Source organism: Poecilia formosa, unplaced genomic scaffold, assembly GCF_000485575.1.
Source record: "Poecilia formosa unplaced genomic scaffold, Poecilia_formosa-5.1.2 Scaffold84, whole genome shotgun sequence".
Lineage (NCBI taxonomy): Eukaryota > Metazoa > Chordata > Actinopteri > Cyprinodontiformes > Poeciliidae > Poecilia > Poecilia formosa.
Genome location: NW_006800023.1, coordinates 675,050 through 689,142, shown reverse-complemented (window position 1 = coordinate 689,142; position 14,093 = coordinate 675,050). Strand labels below are relative to the sequence as shown.

The 14,093-nt window shown below is 41.0% G+C and overlaps 2 protein-coding genes across 2 annotated transcripts; both read left to right on the top strand.

Moving 5' to 3' along the window:
• The first annotated feature begins 42 nt into the window (after positions 1-42).
• Positions 43-5,133, top strand: sowahca (sosondowah ankyrin repeat domain family Ca). The gene is made up of 4 exons (XM_007557125.2): positions 43-583; positions 1,494-1,858; positions 1,962-2,351; positions 3,061-5,133. The coding sequence occupies exons 1-4, from the start codon at positions 223-225 to the stop codon at positions 3,514-3,516; spliced, it is 1,572 nt and encodes a 523-aa protein (XP_007557187.1). The 5' UTR covers positions 43-222; the 3' UTR covers positions 3,517-5,133.
• Positions 5,134-7,236: 2,103 nt separating this feature from the next.
• On the top strand, positions 7,237-13,594 carry akap17a (A kinase (PRKA) anchor protein 17A). The gene is made up of 7 exons (XM_016673908.1): positions 7,237-7,394; positions 7,834-8,165; positions 8,596-8,814; positions 8,912-9,124; positions 10,011-10,159; positions 10,441-10,681; positions 11,683-13,594. Exons 1-7 carry the CDS (start codon positions 7,388-7,390, stop codon positions 12,487-12,489), a joined length of 1,968 nt encoding a protein of 655 aa, XP_016529394.1. The 5' UTR covers positions 7,237-7,387; the 3' UTR covers positions 12,490-13,594.
• Positions 13,595-14,093: the final 499 nt, after the last annotated feature.

Genomic DNA, 14,093 nt, shown 5'->3' with positions numbered 1-14,093 from the left:
ATCTGCAAGGAGCACGCAAACGCAGCATTCTCCATGTATGTCCAAGCGCGCCCTCTATTGACCAGAGTTTGGCATACAGGTCCTAGCAATTTAAATGAGAGGGAGGAGGAGATGCTGTCATCCGCTGTGGCTGAATCGACAAAATTAGAAAGACCATGGGTGTATTTGGAAAATCTGTTATGCCGCTAATCCATTTGTAACTGCGGTCACTCGGAGACGTTCATGAGGACGATGGCGTCCCAGCAGTGCACGATGCAAGCCGTGCACGAGTTCCTGTTGGAGAAAGGAGGGAGGGTCCGACAGATGGAGCTGATCGATCATTTCACAGCTCCTTGTGGCTCTAATGACCCTCAGAAAGAAGGGGCGGGATGGGAGTTGCTGAGCGGCATTGTTGACAGCGTGGGTTTTGTGGAAGTGGAAAACGGGGTAAAATTTGTGTGCTTAAATGGCGAGGGCTGCGAGGAGTCGGTGATGCGTAAGGACGCAGACGGCCACGTTGATGCGGAGTGCAACGGGAACATCCAGGAGACGCTGGACAACAAACAAGTGAACGGCAACCCTGATGAGGACAGAGAACCAGCAGGTGAGGGGGACGCGACATTATTTAAATGCGCTTATTATTTATTTATTTTTGTTGTTTATGACCTCTAAATGCCTGGGTGATTGCTTATTTAACTTAGAGTTATTATTATTATTTTAAGCTCAGGAAAATGTAAAGCATTTGTTGAATATTTAAAATTAATCAAAATTTTCTCTATCAGTAAAAGCCTTGCAAAGAAATTAAAGGAATCATTCAAAGAATAAGAATCTCATTAAAATTTGTTCTCAGTGAGCTGCAAAAGCAATATCACTACTGTACCTTTTTACATTTATGACCATAAACTAAAACGTCTCTCATTGGGATCTAATGTGATGGAGCATTGCAATGTGGGGCAAACAGTATAAATTGGAAGGTTATGGTTTCACAAATAAAATTCTTAAAAGTGTTGTGAATTTTCCTTGACGCCATAGTACAAACATAGTACAAACAAATCCATTTGGATTGTTGAATATTTAAACTTAATTTGTAAAGTCTAGCGAAGATAAGTATAAATGCTTTGGATTTCTTCTGTTATATTTAAAATATATTATTAATCCAAGGAAGATTAAGTATTGTTGATGACTTTGTCCATTAAAGAATCTCCTGTAGTAGTCTCTGCTACAATGACACAGAAGAAGCTTCTGACTGCAGACACTGTTGTTGCTTTGCTGTATCATAAAGAGGATGCTTAAGGCTGTCAAACATATCTTTCATTTTATATAGCATTCCTCATCCATCCTCATCTGTTTTGGTACATCATCCAAAACAGAATATGGTACAGATGTCAACTTACAATAACAAGCTCACAATTAAGTGCATGAGGTTGTGGAAACGGCAAAAGAAACGGCACTGTGTGTGCAAGCCATTGTTTTTTTTTTTCTCAGTTTAATAACACATTGTGATTGTCCTACAGAAGCATCAACCTCAACCAGTCTGGACAATGACTATCAGTCAAATGGCAATGAGCAACCTGCAGCACAGGCCCAGGGTAGCACCGAATCAGGTACTCCTACCACTGCTGGAGGAGGAGAGGTGAGGCTGAGGGACAGGAGGAGGCGAGAGTCTGCACCAGCTATCGGGACACACGACCTAGACCAGGCCCACAACCATGTGGTGAGAGGGACACGTCGGGTGTCTAAAGGATCCCAGCGAGCCATGCTGATCAGCTGCCTGTCTGAAGACAGCACACTGGAGGGGCTGGAGTCTGTGGGGGAAATACAAACACCGAAAGGAAGCCGCAGGAACTTCATAGAGCTGATGATGAGCAGCTCACCTCATGTGAGACATGCAGAAATAATGTTAACGTTTTACTGGTGTTGCATTCACTGTATTTGTATGTCTGAAATTAAAGCGTCTAAAGAGAACTTCCCGTACGTGGCAGGTTCGGAGGTCTCTGATCAACCGTGGCTCACGCATCCGTGACTCTGTGCGGAGTGACGGCGACTCATCGTCTGTCCTCTCCTCGGCCACAGACGAGGACAGCTCTTCTGTCACCCTGGACCCCCTTGAGCACGAATGGATGCTCTGCGCCTCAGATGGCCTGTGGGAGAGCCTGCAACCCATGTTGGCTGTCGAACCGAGTCTGGTTGCCAAAAGAGATTTTGTGACCGGCTTCACCTGCCTCCATTGGGCCGCGAAGCACGGCAAGGCTGAACTGCTTTCCCAGCTGCTGGACTTTGCCAAGGAGAACACAATACCTGTAAATGTGAACGCAAGATCAAGTGCTGGCTACACGCCGCTACACCTGGCTGCCATGCATGGACACACACAGGTGGGTAGCAGGGAGTGGGGTATCATGTGTTGCACTGCCTTAGTGTAGCTAAGTGCAGCTGCACATAATTACCAACAGTCTATCTGCTCAGTTAGAATTAGTGCCTTGGCTTGTAAGTGCAAACAGCACTTATAATGGCTTTCTTTCAGCAATGGGTTTCTTCTTGCCACCTCTAAGATGCTACCAATCTTTCCTGTAGAGTTACCATGTGACTCTTGGCCATTTTCTGATTAATCTTCTTGCCTGGCCTAGGTGGACAGTCATATCTTGGTAAAGCTGCATTTGGGGCTTTACTCTTTACAATTTTGAATGCTGGATTTGAAGAGTGTCCAAATGTTGTTTAATGTTGTTTTTACCTTGACTTTGCTTTGAACTCAACTCCAGCTGACCTGTCAAATGTGTTCTTTGGTCTTCATGAGACCAATTTTCTCTAGCATAAAGAAGTGGACTCGATTTAGTAAGATGGGTGAATTCTGGAGTTACCAGACTTCATTGAAGTTGACTGAATACAAATACATGGCATCATTTATCATTTTTAATTGTGAAAGAAAAAAAAACATGTATCTATTTTTCCCTAGTTCAGTTATATGTGTTGGTCTATCCCAGTGACATGCACTGAAAGTTTGGGATTCTGATGTGAAAATGTTTGTAAAAATGGCAAGTGGTTGGAATACTTTTACAAGGACTAATGAGGATGTTTTACTGGCAGGTGGTTCGTGTGCTGCTCTCCGACTATGAAGCGGACCCTGAAGCTCGGGATTACAGCGGGAGGCGAGCCATCCAGTACCTCTCCCCGCTGCTGGCTGCTGACCTGGAAAGGGAGGGGTTGGTAACCTCACCTGGACCGGAGTCAGATACCGAAAACACCAATGGTGGCAGCAGCAGAACACGAGGCTGGAGGCTGCCCAAAGTCCTCCAGGGCAACCTGAAATCACTGCGACTGCTGACCTCACCGCCAGAGACGTCGGAGGAGTCAGAGAAGACCAAGGGGGGCTTGCAGAGGAAGTCGTCCCTGAGCCGGCTGAATGCCCGGCTGCATCGTGGGCGCCACCGAGCCCAGATCATCCACAGTGCCTCCTTCAGGGACACCGGGGAGGTAGGAAGAGAAGAAGAGCTGCCCAGGAGTCCTCTGAGAGCCAGACCTCTGTCCAACCTGTTTGGATAAAGTTCTACCAGCAATACAGAATGAGCTTCATACATTTAAAATGTATACTATAAATCTGACAGGTCAGATCTCAAAATAATAAGACACAGAACATTTTTTGTTTATATTGCAGAAATTAACAGAAATAATAAAAATATGTTGTCTTGAATTAGTTAATTTTGTTCATAATGCAGTAGTTTTTGTTGAGCACTATTGTGGCAGAGCACAGAACATGTAGCATTTTATTGCACTTGGCAATACTTTAACTAAAAACTGTTTTTGTTTTTCACCTTTTTTAAAAGGACTGTTTAGGACCTGCTGAGGCGCATCACACAATCCGACATTTTACACTGAAATTACTTTCCAGCAGGTTTATCTCAAAATGGCTCAAAATGTAGAGAAATAAAAGCCATTTGGATTGACTCCACTGTATTCTCTAAAACTGTATCTCCGTTTTCAAAGTAATATATTTTTAGGGTGGAGTTTCTACATTCCAACTCCATGTAACTGGATGGTGCTCAAGTTTTTTTTGTATAGTTCTATAATGTTTTTAACGTAGCAGATTTTAATATTCAATCTTTTACAGACACCTTGTGTGCACTTGTCACTTTGAAGTTATTGGGGGTTGTTTTAGGACAAGCTGAAATACCTGAAATGTGTTTCAAGTTTTAAGTCTTATCTTTAAATTTAAATTATACCTCCATCCCACTGAATGCATCTGATTATATAACTTTTCCCATTTATCTTCACTTTAAGTTAATTATAGTAGTAATAGTTTCTACCAAATAAAAAAAAAGCAAACAGAGATTGACATTCCTTTTCTTTTAACAGAAATAAAAGAAAAGGCTATTGCTGTATGGTTTCAGTGTGGGAATGCACAGAGCACAGGATTCGTCTATTTTCTTCTGACAATTATGTAACTCACATTCACTGATATTGGTTCCCTTTTTCTTTAGTGACTTTTTAGTTGTGTCTTAATAGCTATTTAAGTTTTTAGGTACTACAAATGGTCACAAGATATATTTTTTGGACCTTCAGCTCTTCATATGTTCAAAGTTTACAATTCTGTTATGTCACATATTTGCAGCTTCTTGTTCAATCAATCAATCAATTTTGCAGAAAGACTATTTAGATGATTCTGGCTCTCGAGCAGATAAGTGATTCGTGTAAGAGGCTTCATACTGAAACGGGGCTCTCGTCTTCTATCCCTTATCAACGCAACCTTGCATTTACACAATTGATTATTATGTATTTATTTGCTGTATATTGATGAGTAGCACTGAGAAGACCTCCTGATTGGTTTCCCAAATATGTGAACCCTAATTGCTCAGTGACGCAACCCAGATTTCTTGAATGTTTTCTTTGTATTTTGTAGCATTTGTACTAAAATCATAGGACTCTGTGTTGTTTTCTCTTTTTTTTTTTTCATTTAGAAATGCATAAACTAATGTTGGTTCTCGACTGCATGACATTTTGAGTGCTGCTCACTCCTTTTTCAATTGTGAATAGTTGTCAGTGTTGTTGGTGATATACTGTGAAGTTCTTCAGTGATGTGTGATCATTGTGAAAGAGCCACTCTGTCATTCTTGTTGTGTTTGACTGGTAAATGTGAAATAAAGCAATATTTGTTTACATTAATACACGGGTTTGGAGTCATTTATGAAATATATTCTGTTGTTGTCACTACAGCTAACACTGTTAAATAAGATATTTGCCATGTACACATCAGATAAGGAGACAGAGAGAGAGAGAAAGAAAGAGAGAGGACTGGTCTGCAAGTGGTCAGAGATGTGGCATGGAAAAGCCCTACATTTCCAAAAGAATGACCCATTTTATCTGCTTTGACTGCTGGCTGCCACTGATTGTGTTTGTGTTGTGGTGCTGAAGAATCGATGATCTGATGACCCCCTGGGTCAGCTTTGGAGCTGCACATACAGTAAATCCACAGCTTTCTGTCTGTGAGCTGCACAGCATCAGACATTTTCACAGCAATCTTTTACTCTGCCTTTTTAGAGTGTTTACATCTATCTGTTGTTCTGTTTTTTGTTTTAAAATAATGTTGTATGCTGTTTTAAACAGTATGAGACTGAAGGGATGTTGTTTGGTTTTTGTACACCAAATCCAGAAAAGCCTTCCAGGGATCATGAAAAAGAGCCTGTGGAATCCAGTGTATCCCTGGGCAGCCTATCTATTCAATGATGACTGCTGATTGGGGCAGAACAGAGAGGCTGTCTGACTGCAGCTACTGACCTATATACACACACTGAAGGGGCGTAATGCCTGTTACGTAAATTCCTCTGCCATCTTTTCAGGGAAACTGTGCCAACTTTTTTGCCTAGGGGATTTTTTAGGCCTAATCCATGTCCGGCACATACACTCCTCTCTGGTTTTTGGCTGAACAAGCCACCATAGTGATCATGACATTATACAAAGCTTAATGAGTGAATGGTCGTTATTGAGACAAACGCTCACTTAGGCTTTTGTTTGTCACATGACCCACAGTGCTGTAAAAAAGATAATTAGGGATTTCTGAAAACAATTAAAAAAATTATCCAGATTAATAATAATGAGACACACAGGAACATATTTTTGATATTCAAATGTCTTCATGCACCTTAAACAGTTTTACATTTTATCATTGTTTTTCTCAGATTTTTATGTGACAGAGCAACACAATATGACTACCAGAAAAAAATATTGTCCAATCACCATTTTTTAAAATCCCACAGTCTTTGTAAGGTAATAAAAGGTTTTATGCACTTACTTTGTCTCTTCCCATAAAATGTGTTATTACTGATTAAAGCAATTTTTATGAATTAGAAAAAGATACGTACAAAAGTCCCACCCCTTCACATGCGGTATCATTGAAAAGCCCTAAATGTCCTCTCCAGATACCAAAAGGAATTAATTCAGTAGAATGCAGGGGGTGGGAGATATTCAAGTTTAGAAACGTCCTCTACAGAGGACAAAAATGAACTACTGGTAGTCAGGAGGATATAACAAATATCCCAGAAAGCCAGAGAAAAGTCAGAGCTAAGGAAGATTTTTTTAAACATAAGAATCCACTCTGCGCACTACACTTACAGTCCTTTGAACATCTCCCGGAGAACTTTTCAAACCACCGTGCAAAACTAGAAACAGTATGGCACAACTGGAAACCTACAAAGAGAAGCAATATTTAAAGATTTGTTCACTGATGTTCACTATCCCATCTGACTGAGCTTGAGCTTTTTTACAATAAAGAATGGGCAAACCACTCTGTCTTAGGACGCAGAATAAAGTATTGAGTCAGTTGTCTGAATATGCATTTCATTTAAAACATAATTCTTTTCATCCCAAAGGGAAATTAAATATTGTTGTAACTCATATCCTTCATGTACTTTCAAAATGTTGTGAATGGTGAAGGATTGGCAGGAAGGATCTCCGGTGGCAGTCTGTCTTGCAACAAATCCGAAGAAACAGCTGACTGGAGGCATTGTTGCTGTATGACAAATAGCAGAGGGTATTTTTACAATAACAATGATGACAACATCAGTTGTTGACAAGCAGTAATAATCCACCTCTTTTGCCACTCCTTAAATCTGGAACTTCATCTTTTTTCTCTCTCTGCTCTTTGGTCCTGCTCTTTGGTCAGTCACTGAGATAAAGGACAGAATGTGCGGTCTCGTAAATGTTTAGCTATTTCTGTTGCGCCATACCAGGTGGTGTCGCTGTTTGTTAACACAGTCGCCGTGGCAGCGCTGTTAGACGTTGTTTCGGCGGAAGGTTAAAGTGCACTGCATTCATTTTGGTGCTGTGTTTAAGTCTCTATGGGTGATTTCTGTTCTGCGGTGTTTGGTTCGCTGTGCTGCATTACAGTAACATCGCCACTGTTTTAGCAGGAGTGTAGCTGATGTTTGGTAGGTTGTACTTTTAAATAGTTACAGCTAACTTTATACACCGTAATATAAAAATAAACTGAGAGTTCTAAAGCTAGTTATAAAACAAGAAGCTAACTAGCTCCGGTGTCAGCAAGTGCCAACTCCTTTTGTTGAAACACTAACCGTCTTCACAGCTATCTCAAAACATTTTTAAATACTTTTAAACGTTTTATGAACTTTTCGTATAAGAGCCGTAGTTGTTTAAATTTTCAAACCTCGAGTTTGTTTGGATTAGCTAACGCTACATTTTAGCTAATATTGCTCGGCAAGTTAGGTTATAGAATTATTTGATATGAAAATCGCTCGATTTTCCTGCTCTGCGTTTGACCCATGTTTACTCGTTAAATTGCATATATTTTTTAGTACCTTGGAGCCTTTTGCATTTAACCTGAAACTCAACATTTGCAGCTATCCGCAGCAATGACCGCCACCATCGTGCATGACACCACGGAGGCGGTGTGCCTGTCTGCCGAGCACAACCTGTACCTAAAGCCCATCGCCAAAATGACCATCAGCGTGGCTCTGCCGCAGCTCAAGCTGCCGGGCAAGAGCATCTCCAACTGGGAGGTGATGGAGAGAGTGAAGGCCATGGTGGCTCCGGAGCAGTTTTCAGCCCTGCGGATCTCCAAGAGCACCCTGGACTACATCCGATTTGAGGGGGAGGTAGAAAACAAAACCGTGGTAAAGAGCCTGTTGACCCGTCTGGATGGAAAAACCATAAAACTCAGCGGGTTTACTGATGTTCTCAAGGTAAGGCTGACACATTTTGCCTCAATAAAGGCCTTTTATGTTGCTTTTGCTCAGTGTTCTCTACTTTTGCTCATAAAGCTGTGCTTTGATGTTCTGTTTGCAATAGTGAAAAATGGAAAACGTGACATTTGGTAAACCCACATTAACGGCTACTGAGGTTTAATGTTTTAAGTTTTACTTTTTTGCAGCACTTTGTGATCTATGTCTTTCATAGTGCTAAATAAAGTTTTATCTCTTTACTTACTGCCATAAATCATGACAGGCTTTTCAAAACTTACTTTCATCTGTTTATCCATTCATTTATCAGTCCATTGATCTATCTGCCTTTTTTAAATAGATATTTCTTAACACTTTTGGAATTCATGTGAAGCTATGATGCTGCTCTTACACCAGAATTTCTCGACGTCTGTATCTGCCTCTCTCTGCTCAGGTTCGTGCAGTAGAAAATAAGGTGGATTTCCCCACACGTCACGACTGGGACTCCTTTTTCCGTGACGCCAAGGATATGAATGAGACTCTGCCGGGAGAAAGGCCGGATACCATCCACTTGGAAGGGCTCCCATGTCGCTGGTTCAGCCAGAGAAACAGCCAGTTCCCGGACCGGCCGTCTGAAGCGGTCCTCACTGCTGTATTCCAGGCGTTTGGAAAGGTGAAGATCGTTTCAGTTCTGAGCTAAAAAAACATTGTCAAATAAAACAGTTTATCAAGTTCTATTAAAACAATATACATGCCAATGTCGTTTTTAGGTTCGGCATGTCGACATCCCCATGCTGGATCCGTACAGGGAGGAGATGCTGGACAAGAACTTCAGTACTTTCAGCTTCGGGGGTCACCTGAACTTTGAGGCTTACGTTCAGTATCAGGAATACTGCGGTTTCACCAAGGCTATGGACTCTCTGCGAGGCATGAAGCTCATGCTGAAAGGAGACGACGGAAAAGCTGTGGCCTGCAACATTAAGGTACTGGAAGAGATTCAATGAGAATTTGGTAGTCAGTTGAACTGCTGATTACAATCTTTCTTTAAAAGCTGAAAAAATACACTCACAGTAAAAACACAGTGAGTGTATTTTTACCCTTCTTACGATTAGCAACCATTTATGTCAAGAAAAGTCGCACCGTGTGAGATGCCAGTAAAGCAAGGATGACACTTTCTAAGCAAATAAAGATAATTGTGGCGTTAACATTTTTCAAATCAGTTTTGCACCTTTCTATATTAAAGAATTTCATCTTTAGGCACATCTACATCTGGTGGTTATTTAATCATAAAAATCTCTAAGCTCTTTCGTCTGCATGGCTTATTTCAAATCCTGACAATTAGTTTGCTCTTTCTTCCTCATCTCAGTCATCCTTAAGAAAGCGAGAGCATCGTGAATGTCTTTTTCATCGACAGCAATCTCCTTCAAGGTCATAAATGTGACTTTCTTGTCTTTTTGCATTCCCTAAACTGTTTCTGAATTGCTGTAGCAACATTACAGCCAAATAGGGGTTTAGAAATGTGATTGTGTTAGTCAGGCACAAAGTAGCTTTGAGACCTTTTAAGGCAATGAGACGTGAAGCTGCATCATCAGTATTTCCAAGTTAATGAACATCAGATTAGGCAAGTCTTCTAATCCATAACCTAAAGCTGAATAGTCTAAAGAAGGATGAAAACAAAACAGAAGAACCCTTTATTAGTCTTTTGTGTCCAACAGTATCTCCTTACTGATTATAGATTGAGTAAAAGTATTTAAAACCATCATAAACTAGCTGGGCAAGATGCATTTAGATATCATGCTGCATTTCAGCTGGGAAAATAAATTTAGTTGATGAAGCTTTCTTGTTTTCTGGGTTTTAAAAAAAAATTAGGTTATATTTGACACCAGCAAGCACCTGAGCGATGTGTCTATCAAGAGAAGAAACCAGGAGAGGCTGAAGCTGCAGGAGCTGGAGAGACAGAGGGAGGAGCAGAAACGAAGGGAGAAAGAAGAGGAGGAACGGCGGAAGGAGGAAGAGAGGTATGGCGGAAATAAAGGAGGAAGTTCATCAAGAATAAGAACTTCAAAAAAAAACAACACAAAATTATTTATTCTGCTTCAGAGGTGCTGGTAAAAATTGTTTTACAATTTTAGACCTTGACAGCACTACAGAAACATTTTTTTTTCTAAGTCGTTTATTATGAAGAGCAGTCTTATTGTTCGTGAGTGTATTTATTTCCCTTTGAGTCACAGCTAAAAAAAATACTTCCAGCTGTGATGATTTTTCCGTGGAAAACATGGACATTTGATCATCTGTCCAGGAAACAGAGGGAGATGGAAGAGGAGGAGAAGGAGAGGAAGAAAGAGGAGAGGATCCGGAAGCGAGAGCAGAAGCTGCGGGAGAAGGAGGAGCGGAGGAATCTGAAGAAGGTGAAGAGGCAGCAGGAGCAGGAGCAGAAGAAGCTGCAGGTGAAGATCGCCATGGAGGAGAGAAGGCTGCTGCTGGCTCAGCGAAACCTGGAATCAATACGGCTCATTGCTGAGCTGCTCGCCCGAGCCAAGGTACTAAATGAACGCAGCACAGCTCTCAATTACTGTCCACCTGGTTACACTGCAGCTGCTGAAGTGTGGAACATTGTAATTAACCCCAGAAAGGACAAAGAGTTCATGCTTTAATGCTCAGAAGTAATAAATGAGTAATAAATGGGCACATTATGTACTGCGGTATTGTACGGCTGCAGTAACGATTATTCTAGGAATCTAGTACAATTTTGATGATGCACCTTCTGCAGATTTTTTATCTAACTGCTTAAGCTTTTTTATATTAGCAATACATAAAAAATGTAAATAAACAAATGATTCAATTTCTTTTTTATACAAGAAAATAAACATTTTATTGCCTGAGATATAATAACCTAGCAATCCTTTAGTGAACGCTTGATCATTTTTAGTCAATGATGTGCCAGCGGCTAAAAAATAGTTCTAAAATCAACATGTTAAAAGCTCAGCCGTTTCTGCTTGACTTAGCATCAGTACAGTGTGTGGCTGATTTGTTCACAATTTTTTCGATGAACTAATTAATTTCTGAGTAGAAAAAGGTACTTAACAGTTTTTTTTGTACAGAATGTGAACCAGGTGAGGCCAGGTCTGCCACTTGAGATGTTCTGGGTAGAACATATTAATAGAGTTATATTTTCTTCATCTTAAAAGCAAAATGTATATATTTTTTATTTGAATTACTTAATTACTGCTCTGTTTATTTCTTTCATCAAATTGTCTTCTTTTTGGAACTCCAGTTAACGATTAATCGGTTACTAAATTAGTCGACGATAATTTTGATAATTAACCATGATTAATTATCATGGTAAATTAATCGATTCGGACCTACTGCATTATCTGGGTTCATCTTTAAGGATGCAGTTCCACAGTACAATTAGAACAGCAGGATTTTACTTTGGCCAACAGCTCGTTGATGCTTTACGTCTTGCATAAATATTCACACATGATTAACTTTCACATTCCTGTTTCTGATTTCACTGTGTTTGTGATTCATTTTATCCCAGATCCTGAAGCAGCAGCAGCAGGAGAAGGAGATGGCTGAACGCAAAGAGCAGGAGAAGCTGGAGCAAGCGCGTCAGAAGGAGGAGCTGGCCCGTCTCCAGCAGCTGGAGGCCTGTCGGCGAAGGCAGGAGCAGGAGCTGCGGCGGGTGGAGGTGGAGAAGCAGCGGGCGCTGGAGCTCCAGCGGAAGGAGAACGAGCTGAGGGAGAGGCTGCTTTGCAACCTTATCAAGAAAAGCACAGCGGCTGCAGATCCACACGACCTGGCCGGCCCCCCGGCAGAAGCAGCGGCTCCAGATCTTAGCGATGTGATGCTTGGGGTCCTGGGTCGGGTCAATGGGGTGAAGACAGATGAAGGCAAAGAAAAACAAGTGTCTAGATTCGTGCAGTCTGAACTTCTGGAGAAAAACCAATCAAAGGGGAGACGAGGGAGGGATGAAAAGAAGGAAGAGTTTGTTCGAAGCGCGCGCAGCGGGGAACGAGGCCGTGAAAGGAGCTCGCAGAGTCAAGGGGGAAGGAGGCATCCCCAAAGTCCCAGTAGGAAGAGGCGGAGCTCGAGCCGGCGAAGGAGGAGCCACAGGACAAGCGAAGGCCGTCACCGGGGAAGGAGGCGCAGTAGCAGCAGGAGCTCCAGCAGGGGGAGGAGCCTAAGCAGCAGTGGGAGGAGCCACAGCAGGGGGAGGAGCCAAGGGCGTAGTCACCGCAGGTACGGCAGACGAAGGAGTAAGGACTACAGGAGCCACAGTCGCCACAGCCGGCGATACCGAAGGCACAGCGACAGCAGGGGGCGGAGCCACTCCAGAGGACACTGAACGCAGCGGAGCAGCTTCACTCACGTCTCCCGTTTCTCTGCACGAGCCTGAAGTTCACCAAGCTTCAGAGGGAACGCAAGAGCCTAGAATATGTACAGAAAATAGTTTAATTTCATAGGTAAAACTTGAAACTTCATCACCAAAATGTTACCAGCTGTTCAAATAAGTTGTTGTTGTTGATGCACCGTTTTTAATTTTGTATGTGTGTTGTTTGTTTTGTTGGTTTGAGATTTCTTGACAAAATTTTCAACTAAGAAAACCTAGCAGAGTATTATAATCTGGTCTAACAGTGACATAAATTATATACAAGGTTCTTTTTTTTTTTTTGACTGAAACTGGTCTTCAAATCACTTTATTTAATTTCTCAAGTGTTTCTTTTTTCCTTATTGCTCAACTGTGGAAAATAAACCAATGGATTCATAAGACTCGGTTTCAAATTCTTATTTAAATCAGTTTATACAGTTGGTTCCTCTACATGTTTTTCCTCCTTCAGGTGTGTGGACCGCTGGATTATAAGTTTCCTTCTGCTCTGCTGCAAACAAATGTTTCTGAAATGGCAAGTTATATTTTAAAATGTGTCCGACATCAGCTTTTGTGTTAAAGTAGAGCATGACCGTTGTCTTAATGGTGTGAGCCTAAAACAAACAAAACTAATGCAGACTGCTGTTAGAATGAATGTCACACTTAAGAGAAAGATTCTGCATCTTTTATTATTACAAGATTTCAGAGATTTTTTTTTATTTTTGTTTTAGAAAAGGCTCATTCAGGCGACTTTGGTTCTTGTCCAAATTAAAACAAGTTCATCAGTTTTACTGGGGATAAATCCACTACAAGAGCAACAGATGATTAAAATGAGTGGCTGCCTTCTGAAGTTTAAAATGAACAAATGCAGACCGAAAAGTGATTTCAATCTTTCTTTGACCTATAAACATTGTGTTGGATACATTTCTTAATTGGTCTTTCAGCTGAACTTGAAGAAACTAGATGTTTGTTTTGTTGACATTGCTTGTCATGGAAAAGAGAGTTCTGTATCTGCTTGTGGCTCACCCTGAACATGTCTTGCACACAGTGGAAGTGGTGATAATAAAGATTTGAATTTGACAAACTTTAATGAAAGTTGTTTTCTTTAGTGGGAGGTAAATGGGGAAAGTAAAAAAAAACAAAAAAACAAGTGTCATTTTGGGTACCCTTCACATTTTGAACAACTATGTAACCATAAAGTAGTTGTGATGTAGAAGGAAAAATATTCGTTCATTTTTAGTAGAAATGACTTGGAAAAAGTGTGGTGTGTTCTTTAATTCAGCCCCCATCTTTAATTTGCACAACTTTTTTTTTTTGCTGCAGTTTCTGTTTGGTACAAATTTGACTCTCCAGCAAATTGAACTGATACAGATAGAGGCTTGTTAGTTCAGGATTTTAAAAAAATCTATACCTTTTTAAATGGACAATGCCAGACACAACAGTTTTTTTATCAGCTGTGTTATTTGCTTTCATTTTAACATAAGTGGGCAAAAACATCCAAAGACTTGGGCACTTGCATTTACTAAATTTGTATTAAAATATTGCATGTCTACTGGATAGCAGAAAATGCACAAGAAAAATAA